The 12,941-nt window shown below is 41.4% G+C and overlaps 2 protein-coding genes across 2 annotated transcripts in view; both read right to left on the bottom strand.

The window, feature by feature from the left end:
• Positions 1-2,347: 2,347 nt before the first annotated feature.
• On the bottom strand, positions 2,348-9,586 carry LOC310835160 (lysozyme C, milk isozyme-like). The gene is made up of 5 exons (XM_083719957.1): positions 9,491-9,586; positions 7,989-8,662; positions 7,306-7,461; positions 3,405-3,483; positions 2,348-2,610 (listed from the first exon to the last, which is right to left on the bottom strand). Exons 2-5 carry the CDS (start codon positions 8,194-8,196, stop codon positions 2,499-2,501), a joined length of 555 nt encoding a protein of 184 aa, XP_083576083.1. The 5' UTR covers positions 8,197-8,662; positions 9,491-9,586; the 3' UTR covers positions 2,348-2,498.
• A 2,424-nt stretch (positions 9,587-12,010) lies between these two features.
• Positions 12,011-12,941, bottom strand: part of LOC310834650 (uncharacterized protein) — a 168,484-nt gene continuing 167,553 nt past the window's right edge. The window contains exon 22 of the transcript XR_014559330.1: positions 12,011-12,523. The gene's annotated coding sequence lies outside the window, so the exon portion shown is untranslated. The remainder of the gene's footprint in view (positions 12,524-12,941) is intronic.

Genomic DNA, 12,941 nt, shown 5'->3' with positions numbered 1-12,941 from the left:
CAGTTAATTTAGCCATTTCCGCAATTAATTTGCCAATCTTCCTTAGTGAAGACATCTTCTTTCCAGTGTTGGGCTAACAATATGTGCGGCCATTGTTGCGTACATGAACAAATTCTTATATTCTTTACCCTAAAGGTAAAGCTTCTGGTTTTTTAACAAAGGTTATTTTTAACATTTTCTTCAATTTGTTATATATCATTTCACAAAATATTTTAATGACCTTACGTTGCTACCAAATATGATAAAACGTACCTTCTACTGCTTTACATTTCCAACACTTAATTTTTATTGTTTTATACATTTTTGCCAATTTAACCATTGTTAAATTTAACCTATACATTTAAATTTAAGCGATACATCATTTTCATGTAATTCTCTTTAAGTAAGGTACAGGCTGTGAATTTTATATCATTCTTCCATACTCTTTCCCAATCTGTCATCTGTATATTACGTCCCACATCTTTTGCCCTGGTTTCCCATTCTAATTAATATTATACATATTTGACAATATTTGATAGCAATTTAGTATCACTTTCTATTATTTCTCTCAGGAAATTTGAAATTTCATCTTTTTATTATTTTTAATTGGAAATCAGTTATCTTTCCCTTTACTTCTTGAAATTCCTTCAATTTTAATTATTATCTATTTCCGTTAACAGCTCTCTATATGTTGCCCAATTATGTTTCATATTTACTTTTTTCATGGATATTGCTTCCAGCGGGAAAAGCCACCATAATGTTTTTTGTTCTAACAAATCTTTATATTTTCCCCAAACTTAAAAAAATCACATTTCTGATTATATGACTGGAAGCTTTTATGTACTTTTGCCTTCTGGTACCACAAGTACGCATGCCAACCAAGTCTATTACCATGTCCTTCTAGATATAGTAATTCTGTGTTTTTTAATGTTATCGAATCCTGGATCCAGCAAATGCAAAAAGCTTCATAATATAATTTTTTATCTGGCTGATGAAAGAGGAGAAGCTACCTCTTTCTTTAAGATCTGTTAATAATTTATATTTTATTCTTGGCTTATCACCTCTCCAGATAAATTCTGCCACTCTTTGAAGCAACTCACATTGCTTATCACTGGGATTGATTGAAACAAAAATAACATTTTTAGCAATACATTCATCTTGATTACCAATATCCTTCCTAATAATGATAGATTCATTCCTCCCCAAATCCCTAAATTCCTTTTTTATTTCCATATTTTTTTCATAATTATCTTTGAATATATTTATATATAATATATTCAAAAGTTGTGTAGTTCTTTATCTCCTTGACATCTGATGGGAGGGTGTTCCACAGGATGGGCACCACTACTGAGAAGGCCCTCTGGCTGGTTCCCTGTAACTTGGCTTCTTGCAGTGAGGGAACCACCAGAGGAGGACCTGTGTGTCCCGGCTGAGCAATGGGGGTGCAGACAGGTATACAGGGCCAACACTGTTCAGGGCTTTAAAGGTCAGCATCAACACTTTGTTTTTGTTTTTTAAAAAAATAATTTTTATTAGTTTTCTTTTCTAACAACAAATATCAAAATCATTTCCAAACATACATTCTACATTTCCCCCCCTTCCCGTTGACTTACTTCAGCTTCCCCTCTGGTTTGTTACATAAATGATACAATCTGCTATTCCTTATCTGTCAAAACGTTATTACAATGTTATTCATGCATTTTGTTAAGTAAAGTTGTGAATGTTTATTCAAATCCTGCTACTAAGTCCATTTCTTTCAGTTGTTTCTGCAGATAGTTTATGAAAGGTTCCCATTCTTTTAAAATCACTGTCTTTTTCATGTAGCTTATCCGTTAGCTTTGCTAATTCTGCATGGTTCATCAATTTTTCCTGCCATTGTGCTTCTGAAGGTATTTTTCCAGTCTTCCAGTTTTGTGCTATTAGGATTCTTGCCGCTGTTGTCGCATACATGAATATTTTCCATTTCTCGTTCGGCAGTCCTTGATCAGAAATACCTCGTAAAAATGCTTCTGGTTTTTGAACAAACGTCATTTTAAATTTTATTTTTTTCCATTTCGGAATGTAGTATTATTTTAAAAAAAGGGAGATGATATATAACGAGCACCAACACTTTGAATTGTGCTTGGAAATTTACTGGGGGCCAGTAAATGCTTTAGTGCTATATGGCACTATATGGGCTGCTCCCAGTCACCAGTCTAGCTGTCGCATTCTGAATTAGTTGTAGTTTCCAAGTCATCTTCAAAGGTAGCCCTATGTAGAGCCCTGCAGCAAGCGGGGAATAAAAATGGTGTCCCTTCAAGGGGTTCAGCTTCTTAAGCTTCTCTCCTTAGGAGAGAGCGTACCTCAGGAAGTGAACAGATTTCAAAAATTACAGATGAGGTTGGTGTTTGTTGGTTTCCCATTATGTTTCATGGGGGTGGGGTGGGGGATCCAAAGCTTTACAAAATGAGAAGAGATGAGGCTCTGAAGTGAAGCACATTGTCAGACCAAACCTAAGACAATGCGACCCTCTATAGAAGTCAAGGCAGGTTCCGAAGCAAAAACTTTCTTCTTTGTGTAACTCCACCAAAAAGGCACTTGATATAATAACGATTTACCCGACCTTCATCACAGTATTTCTCATAGAGTGGCCTAATGGGTGGACGAAACACATTGGTTATTTTGCATTTGTCCAATGCTACAGAGTTATTAAAAGAAAATAGTTCTGCAAGACTGAATTTGGCAACAGGAAGACTGGCCACAAAGTGCTACAGCTGTGCACCCAAACAGGTCAAGGCCAATGGGGGGGGGGGGAGATCCAGCCATTGCTCAAGTCGGGTTGACAAGGCCTGGGATCACCATGGTGATCCAGAGCAATCTGGGGCTTTCATGGTGGCAGGACATCAGGCAAAAAGAAGGAGACACCACAATAAGAGGGATGTACCCAACCAGTTGTGTCTTTCTGGAAAAAGATAGTGGTGGAGTGGATGCCTTTGGATTCAGGGGGGCAGGCTTTCCCACCTGAACTCTCCTTCCCACCTAGTCTCTTCTTCCAACCTGATGCCCCCCCCCCCAGGATGGCATCCTATACACTTAGCAGCCGGTTGCTGCTCCTTTCTGTACAGGTTGCTGCTCCTTTGGGGAAGGCCAAGCAGGGAAGGCTCTCACAAATGATCAGCACCCTGAGTTCAGCTTGTTCTTATTCCTATCTCATGTGATTTTCCTCTCTACTTTTCACAACAAAGTGGCCTAAAGCAAAATCAAATGACACTTAAATGCTATTTAATATGCAATGTGCTTGTCTGAATGTACCCCTTTTTCACCACCTAATAGAGTTTCTACTGAAGGTTCTGATTAAGTAATATTTTTCAGCCATCGTTTGTTTGTTTGTTTGTTTGTTTGTTTGTTTGTTTGTTTCTAGAAAAAAAGGACCTGATGCTACTCACCAAGCAGTCATGTCCTTTGTACTGTTGACAATTGTTTTAACACACAGAGCATCATCTGTGATATTATCATCTAGGAAGTCTGTTTGGAGGTTAATGAAAATGAGTTAATGAAGAATCCATCCAAGACAAAGCCCAACTAAAACCCCAAATACAGTGTTATGAGTTTGTGGGGGTGAGACTCTCCTAAATTCCTGGACCCAGCAAGGGTTGAAATATACTGATAAGCCAGACTAGCTTCTTTGTTAGGAGACAAGACATTAAGAAAACAAAGGAAAGGTATTAAGGAAGCCAAGGAGAGGGGGCTCTGTGCCAGATGTTAATTGGGTGGGGCCCCTCCTCCAGTTCACAGTTTGGAGACAAAGCCAGAGATTAGAGTTGAGTTGGCTGTGATGTGACTGGTGGAGGCGGGAGGTTGCAGGCTGGAAAAGGTGGAGGTAGAGCACAATGCGTTTTGATCCAAGGCTGTGCCTGTGGGAGAAGCAAGACCATCTTGTGATGGTGATGCTGTGAGCCCCTCCATCGTAGCCTCAGGTTGTAGTTGGTTAAAAAAAAAAGGTAAAGGACCCCTAATGTTATGTGTTGTGTTGTATTGTATTGTATTGTATTGTATTGTATTGTATTAGGATATTCATGGGGTAAATATTTAATGCATAATTAAGCATATATGTTTTATATATAGGATAATGTATCTAATTTTTTTCATGGGGTAAATCAGTTAATGTACTATATACATTTAGCCCACAAAGGCGACTATGGGGCGCTGAGGGAGCTGGTGTTTCTGGGACATGTGGCTGCTTCTGGAGCAACGGAACACCATGATGGAAGCCATGGAAACACCATTTACCTTCCCGCTGCAGCAGTACTTATTCATCTACTTGCACTGGTGTGCTTTCAAACTGCTAGGTTGGCAGAAGCCGGGACAAAGCAAGCGGAGCTGACCCTGTCATGCGGATTCAAATCGCTGACCTTCCAATCAGCAAGCCCAAGAGGCTCAGTGGTTTAAGATTTCTTGATGAGGAGCATGGAGATGGTGTGTGTTGCACATTAGATCAACCAATTAAAGCACACATGGCCAAGCAAAGATGAAAGTGGCCTGTTGCTCTTAGAAACTCACTAGTTAGACCAGCAAGCAGGAGCCCACTGTCAAACACAGTCCCCTTCTGACAGACAGAGAGGATTCTGAAAGGGAGGGGGGAGAACCAGAGCTGACAGGCAGCGAAGAAGGTGAAGGGGAGGGGGAAGAATTAGAGAGCAATAAAAATCTAGTGCCTTAACACAGTGAGAGCGAGAGGGAGCACAGAGTGGAGAGAACAAGGGGGAGGACAAGAAAGCCCCCAAAGCAGGCCTTTGAATGTCTAGCAGAAAAGCATCAAACAGGGAAAAGGAGGGGAAAGGGGTGGAGAGTGTCATCTTTCCTCCGGAAGAGGATAGATCTGGCAGCTGATGAATGATTGAATGAAGCTCAGACTGTTGAACCCGATAATTACTAAATAAATCTAAGTAATAAAACTTGGAGGTCGCGTCTTGTGCGGAAGAGACTACCAAACCTGACAGGAGAGTTCAAAACTTTCTCCACACAGGCACCACAATATAAAATCATTTCCAATTAGAGTTAAGATTGTTTTATTGTAATGTAGATTTTTTTAAAATAAATAAATTGGACTTAAAAAGGGACCCCTGACCATTAGGTCCAGTCATGACCGACTTTGAGGTTGCGGCACTCATCCCGCTTTACTGGCTGAGGGAGCTGGCATACAGCTTCCGGGTCATGTGGCCAGCATGACTAAGCCGCTTCTGGTGAACCAGAGCAGCACACGGAAACGCCGTTTACCTTCCCACTGGAGCAGTACCTATTTATCTACTTGCACTTTTAATGTGCTTTCGAACTGCTAGGTTGGCAGGAGCAGGGCATTTGACAAGGTGCCCCATGATATTCTTGTAAAGAAGCTGGTAAAATGCGGTCTTGACTATGCTACCACTCAGTGGATTTGTAACTGGCTGACTGACCGAACCCAAAGAGTGCTCATCAGTGGTTCCTCTTCATCCTGGAGAAGAGTGACTAGTGGGGTGCCACAGGGTTCTGTCTTATTCAACATCTTTATCAACGACTTGGATGATGGACTCAAGGGAATCCTGATCAAATTTGCAGATGACACCAAACTGGGAGGGGTGGCTAACACCCCAGAGGACAGGATCACACTTCAAAACGACCTTGACAGATTAGAGAACTGGGCCAAAACAAACAAGATTAATTTTAACAGGGAGAAATGTAAAGTATTGCACTTGGGCAAAACAAATGAGAGGCACAAATACAAGATGGGTGACACCTGGCTTGAGAGCAGTACATGTGAAAAGGATCTAGGAGTCTTGGTTGACCACAAACTTGACATGAGCCAACAGTGTGACGCGGCAGCTAAAAAAGCCAATGCAATTCTGGGCTGCATCAATAGGAGTATAGCATCTAGATCAAGGGAAGTAATAGTGCCACTGTATTCTGCTCTGGTCAGACCTCACCTGGAGTACTGTGTCCAGTTCTGGGCACCACAGTTCAAGAAGGACACTGACAAACTGGAATGTGTCTAGAGGAGGGCAACCAAAATGGTCAAAGGCCTGGAAACGATGCCTTATGAGGAACGGCTAAGGGAGCTGGGCATGTTTAGCCTGGAGAAGAGGAGGTTAAGGGGTGATATGATAGCCATGTTCAAATATATAAAAGGATGTCACATAGAGGAGGGAGAAAGGTTGTTTTCTGCTGCTCCAGAGAAGCGGACACGGAGCAATGGATCCAAACTACAAGAAAGAAGATTCCACCTAAACATTAGGAAGAACTTCCTGACAGTAAAAGCTGTTTGACAGTGGAATTTGCTGCCAAGGAGTGTGGTGGAGTCTCCTTCTTTGGAGTTCTTTAAGCAGAGGCTTGACAACCATATGTCAGGAGTGCTCTGACGGTGTTTCCTGCTTGGCAGGGGGTTGGACTCGATGGCCCTTGTGGTCTCTTCCAACTCTATGATTCTATGATTCTAGGGACTGAGCAACAGGAGCTCACCCTGTCACAGGGATTCCAACCACCGACCTTCTGATCGGCAAGTCCTAGGCTCTGTGGTTTAACCCACAGTGCCACCCGCGTCCCCAAATTAAGCTTATTCAGTGTTAATTAATGGCTTGGGACCATCTTGGAAGAATTATCACCTTTCCTATGAGTTTGCCTGTGCATTTAGATCTTTCTATGGAAGCTTGTTTACAAGAGTTGGGTTGGTGGCCATACTGAGACTCTATATCTGCTAGGGAAGCCCGCTTTTCCTCCTTCATCACTTCATGAAGGCCTTTCTTTTCCAGCAAGTATCTGGCCTGTATAATTTATTTCTGTAATCTCCTAAAGTGGTTAGTCATTAACAATTTTTATCTGCTGTACCTGCATCTCTTTTTTAATGTGATTTTTAGTTAATGTTTTATTGACTGGTGGTTTTTAACATTGTAAGCCAAGCCATTTTAGGTATTGGAAGGCAGAATAGAAATAGTTTTAATAAATAAATTAATAAACAAACAAATAAATTGGGAGAAACAATCTTTAATGTAACCAGTCTTTAGCTAGTAAATAATCCAAACATTCTTTAACCAGAAATTTTGTCTGTGTGAGACTTGGTTTCTGAACAAGGGTTAATTTTCCCCAAGGACAGTTCCCTAAAGCAACATCTGTTAAATATATGAAATATAATGCAGAGAGGGAATGCAGTGCCTTTTCCTCGATGCTGAGATAGCACAACCAGAAAGAAAGCAAGAAGGAAGGAAGGAAGGAAGGAAGGAAGGAAGGAAGGAAGGAAGGAAGGAAGGAAGGAAAGAAAGAAAGAAAGAAAGAAAGAAAGAAAGAAAGCTCTTTTCTTGGATCTCAGAAGTCACTCACTGTCACAGAGTGTGTGGCATTTATTCTGAGAGGAGTGCCTCCCGTTATCACACCACTCAAGGCCACTTAGCTGGAATATTCCATAGCGTGGGACACCATCTATATTCTCATAGTAGAATGTGTCGAGTTTGCTTGACTGATCAGCTGCACAGAGATCTAGTAGGAAAGCATAACATGACAATCAGGAATGTACAGGGATGTATTTTGTTTCCTAAAACAATTTCAGAAATATTAAAATAGAAAAATGTGGTTATTTGGCTTAGTCAAATTTCAGCCTCAGCCTTGATTTCAACACTTTGAAAATGCTGTCTTCAACAATTCTCAGTTGTGATTTATTGATTCAAACTTCAGTTTTCCTTGTACACAGCAAGCAGTGCTTATAAACTAACAAATAACTTCTAACATGTTTGTGATGTCTCTAAAACATTTCAAATTTCTCAAATGACTCCTTTGAACCTTGCTAGTTTTATGCTGCCATAGTTTCTTAGTTTCCAAATTTGCCACATTCTTTGAAAACTTTCACCACTCTCAAGCATCAAAGAAACATTCTGAACATTGTCAGAATACATGGGAATACACCATTCAGGAAAAGAAAAGAAAATGAAGAAAAAACAACAATCAAATTGGACCAAATTAATTTATTACAATAGAAAGGTTTGATCACCCAAACAGGCAAAACTCACACTGTTCTGCAAAGATGCCTTTAAATGGATCCAGTCCCAAAGGCTTCAGTGCATAGTAGAAGTCACAAATGCTGTATACTTTGGCCTCGTATGCTATTGCTATGAGTAGGCAGAATAAGGCAAAGGTGACAACCTTCATTGCTGCAGGTATGTGGAAAGGTCCAAGGAGTCCAAGGGCTTTTATAGTCTGTGGCTCTGGAAATAACATTTGTGTGTCATTGCAGAGGACTTAATGGTTGATGCCAGAGCTGTTGGCTGGCACTTCTGTGGGCAGCTCTAGATCTTACAACCATTGTAGGAAACATTGGCTTTTGGACACTCACATATTCACTGGTGTTCCTTTGTGGATATTTGTATTTATATGGTCTATTTGCCAGTATATTTTATATTTGTATGTGGGCATTTTTTTAAGAAAAAAGAAAAAACAATAGTAAAAGAAGAAATGGAGCTAAGCTGAGCTCTGGTCACCACACATGCCTTCCTCTAAAGAATCCTGATATCCTAGTTAGAAATGCTAGGAATTGTAGCTCTGTGAGTGGTAAAACACTGAAAAAGACACTGCAATAACTTAAGGGACACTGTAAATCCGCTAGGTCCTCGTGTGGTTCCCTTGGTCAGAGAGGAGTAAAAACGGACACCAACCAGAGTAACCTGAAGTGAAGTGGCCAAGAAGCCTGTCAGAGCTGCCTCTAGGTCCCAGCTCACAGAGGACCAACGCCAGGTTGATGTAATGTACAAAAGTCTTTATTGAAGTTTAGTTTCCATTTCAACGCCAGAGCGTGCAGCCCTACGTCTTAGACCTTAGATCGGCGAAGTCCTGTCTGAATCACCTCCCCTTCCGCACCAGTTTAAGATCCTAGCCCTGCTCCACCTTCTGCGCTGTTCTCTCCTCCTCTGGGTCCTCCTGCCCACCGGGACATTGCCCTTTCTGGACTCCTCTGACGCTGAGTCGCTTAGCTCCTCCCCCTGCCTCCGGCGGGCTTTAGGACCCGGTTCCCAATCCTCATTCTCTGCTGTCCCGCGCTCCTGTACATTTGAACTTGTTTCTCGCGCCAACCCAGTGACCTTTCTCCTAACCGTTACACTGCTTCTATCACTGCTTCCCTCTTCCGTGACACTGGCCGGATCTGACCTCCCCTCCGTTGCCTGACTCTCTGATGGAGGCGTGGTCAGCTCTGCCTCGTCTCCTCTCCCTGGTGGGGAAAGCACTGGCCCCGATACCTGGGACTCTTCCCCCCCACTCTGCTCTGGTGGGGAAGCTGGTCCTGATTTCCAACTACTGCTCTGGGAGTCCCTGCTGCCCCCTTGCTCCTGTGGCATTCCCCTTGGGAACCCCCTGCCCCTGGCCACTGGCGCCCCCTTTTGTGAATCTTCCGATTCGCTGGAGAGGCTCATGGAATCCCTCGGACCACTGTCCCCTCCTACGCTCCCCTCGGATTCCTCCCCCTCGCTCTCCATCTCCCCTCTTCCCTGTGCCTCTGCTCCTGAGCCCCTGACAAAGCCTGACCTTTATTTGGTATAAAGCAAACTGCTATAGCAGGGTCCTACCTAATCCAACAGGGAGAAAGGCAAGACCCTGAACAAAAGAAGACATTTACAGATAGGTAGCCGTGTTGGTCTGCCATAGTCAAAACAAAAAAAGAAGACATTGACTTTTAAAAGTTCCCCCCATATCCCAGAATACAGTTCAGACATGGTCATCAATACATCATTGCTGGTCCAGGGGTTGTAACCTGAGTTTCCTCACTCCTCCTGACCTTCACCAGGAGGTGATGACCTCCTGATCCTGATATCCTGTTTTCTGATGACAGAAAACAAAGCTATTTACCCTCGAGCTAAGTAAATCACAGTCTCTTTGTGTCCTGGTCTGAATCCATTCCTGGTTCACCACATCACCTTTGTGATTGTGATGGGTGGCAGTTTGACACCTGGACTTGACACTCTCTCTAGGGCAAGGTTCACTGAGTACGTGACTGCACGCCTTGGGATCCATGGCTTCTAGAGTCATATTTCCCAATCCTTTTTCTGAGTGGAACAAAAGTGGAATGGAGAAGATCTGGTGGTCAGCTTGATCTTTTGTGAATATATATTAGTTACCTTAGTCTGCAACCATCTGCAAAATGCCTTGACCTAGACAGGAAGTAATTAATAAAAGTTGCTACAGTGAAGCCTTGCTGGCTTGGTGAGATTTTCTTCCTTGACAGAAAGGGTTGAATGGAAAGGAGTGCGATGTAAGGCTGCAGTACCAGTGATATGTACCCTAGGTGGTGCTGTTTGCTAACGTTGATTGGTCAAAGCTTGACAGATCATTTTGAATACAGTGTTTTGCACATTATTGAATCAGTGGCGCTTCTCCTGTGATCAATTGGTGGTACTGGCTGCCCTTATGTACGGGGGCTGTATAATAACCAAGTCTTACCTTAGGATAATAGCAGGTAAGTGTACATAACAGGTAAGTGAGACAACTCATGGTTTTCTTGTGTGTAAAACCTGGATGGGATTACAGAGTGTTAATAGTTTTTCTTCTGCTTCCTCCCAACAGGTGTGATATTGCTGGAGGCACTAATTGTTTTTCCTGTTTGGAACAAGTCTGGGCACATCCTAGTGTTTTGCTTAATCATTTATGCTTGAGCCCACATCCTTGCTGATAGGGTGTGTGAATAAAATGTGTGTTTTTTCCTTATCACCGCCCCACTGTTATTTGTTATTTTGTCTTGCTTGTGTGACCCTTTTAACAGAAACATTAAGAAGGACAGGCATGGCTACAAACATGTTAGAATCTATGGGTTTGATTCCCTGCAATAAATTAGGACCTTGCAGCTGTTCTTCCAATGGCACATAATTCACCCCTGCCATCCTAGGAACTGTGGCGTTCTAAACAGAGGGAAAGGGGGGTTGACCTTTTGGAATTTTTGTATGGTAATGTTTAACATTAAAGACTACCAAAAAGACCGGCAGAGAGGAACTAAGAGAGAATTGAGAGCCTCGGACGTGAGATCTCCAGGCTAAACAGTATATTGAGACTGATGGATTTTTGTTGAGGACTGAAACTGGGAAAAGGGTGGGTGGAGTTTGGGAATCCAAAGGGTATATAAATATATAGTCTGTTTTGTTTTTACTTTGCTTTGCTATTGGTATGGAAATTGGGAAAGACGTGGAAGGAAAATTTTGGTTGACTTTAGGAAAATTTTTTAAAAATGTTTAAGAAAAAATAATGAGGTATAAATATTGAGTTAAAAGTTAAGTTAAAATTGATCCTTTTTTAAATGGCTAAATTAAATGAAAATAAGGTTTGTAAATATAAATTGAGGAAATGGAAGAAAGAAGAAAAATAAAATAACAATGTTAGAATAAATTAAATTAAGTTAAAATGGAGAAGTAAATTAAGGATTTGCTGAGCCAATAATTTAAATTGGAATATAAGAAGGGGAGCTGTGAGGAGGTCTGAGAAACAAGTTAAAAGAAAATAAGTATTTGAACTTTCAGGTGTTTTTAATTGTTTTTATTTTTAAGTTTTGGATTTTTGGAATTTTTTTATTTTTTTGTTTGTTTATTTTTGTCTTTGTTGTTATATGTGTTGTTCTTTTTTGAAAATGCTAATAAATATTCATTAAAACAAAAAAAAGAGGTTGTGGACTCTCCTTCCTTGGAGGTTTTTAGGAAGATGTTGGATGGCCATATGGATGCTCTAGCTGAGATTCCTGCATTGCAGGGGGTTGGACTTCCAACTCTATGAGGGAATCTGGAGGGCATCAGGCTAGGGAAGGCTATGCTAAGATGATTGTACACTATTAATTCCATGGCCAGCATTTGTGGGCAGTGGTCAAACTGGATTGGTGAAATATCCTTTATGTGTTATGTGGTCCTAAGTTATGAAACGGATATAGAGGGAACAATTGTTCCCACTCAGTTTTTGCAGTTGCACTTGCACCTGAGGATGGGAACGCAAGTAGAATTATTAAATAGAATTAAGACTACTTGGGGAAGCCTCTACCCACTGATCATAATGGAGGAGAGAGAGATAAGTTGCATCTAATTTTTTTATTGATAATTCAAGCAGAGAAATCAAAAGAGCAGCAAATTTTGAATCCTAACTAGGCTGCAGGTCTTCTTCCTTCCCTATGTCATCCCAGTCCTACTCAGCAAATGAAGGAAGTTGCCATTTCCCAGTTTGTTAGTTGAGCCTACATTGCAGTGGAGTCAGAGAGCCTTGGTAGTTATTACTAACTCATCTCTTTCGTCTCAACATGACATAACCAGGACTATTTTATCAGGATTGAATCTGACAGGCTTCCTTTTCTATCATGGGCCGTGTGTTGTTAGGAAGCCTTTGTATTACATTAGTTCAGAAGAGCTATGAAATGTTGTAAAGCAAGGGCTTCCCTCTTCAAGTGCTAGCAGGTGAAGAGTGCCATCAGAAGGAATTGGAAGGTTTGATTATGAAGGGCCAGTAGGAATGGAGATATCAGAAACCACAACTGCCAAGGAAGAATTGTCTTCTTGTACTACACCTTCTTGTGAAGGTTGTCCGGATCCTAAGAATGTAGAAAGAAGAAAAATCAACATTCCTTGGATTTCCCTTCAAACAGGTACATATCAAATGATCCAAATACATATATTGTTGCCACTGTTCTGGAAATACAAAATTTAACCTTGACATAGGGTTAGGGTTAGGGTTAAAATTTGGAATGCAGGTAGTTTGTGGTTCAAGCAGGAGTAACCTTTTCACACAATGCAGGATTAAAAAGTGAAGCAATGGGCATGACTGATGTGTCTGCAAAGGATGCCTGGGGTGTAGAAAGTAGATAAAAGCTTTTCTCCCTCTTGCATAATACTGACACTCAGGCTCATCCAGTGCAACTGAAGTGGGCTTCTAAGGTCATAGTGGGTTGCACTGGTGTGGGCTATTTGGGATGCCATGTCTCTTGGGAACAGGCTAGCTATGGCTGCCTC

This window comes from Podarcis gaigeae, assembly GCF_964106915.1.
Source record: "Podarcis gaigeae genome assembly, chromosome: 17".
NCBI lineage: Eukaryota > Metazoa > Chordata > Lepidosauria > Squamata > Lacertidae > Podarcis > Podarcis gaigeae.
Note: the sequence above shows the minus strand (reverse complement) of the source record. Positions and strands in the feature narration are given on the sequence as shown.

What these genes read in the sequence shown, in the direction of transcription:
- LOC310835160 (XM_083719957.1), bottom strand. Translation starts at nt 8,196, where the DNA reads ATGTTATTTCCAGAGCCACAGACTATAAAAGCCCTTGGACTCCTTGGA. An exon ending in AGGCATCTTTGCAGAACAGT is followed by an intron (nt 7,462 to 7,988) that starts GTGAGTTTTGCC and finishes CTTTCCTACTAG; the next exon opens with ATCTCTGTGCAGCTGATCAG. An exon ending in ATGCCACACACTCTGTGACA is followed by an intron (nt 3,484 to 7,305) that starts GTGAGTGACTTC and finishes ACCTCCAAACAG; the next exon opens with ACTTCCTAGATGATAATATC.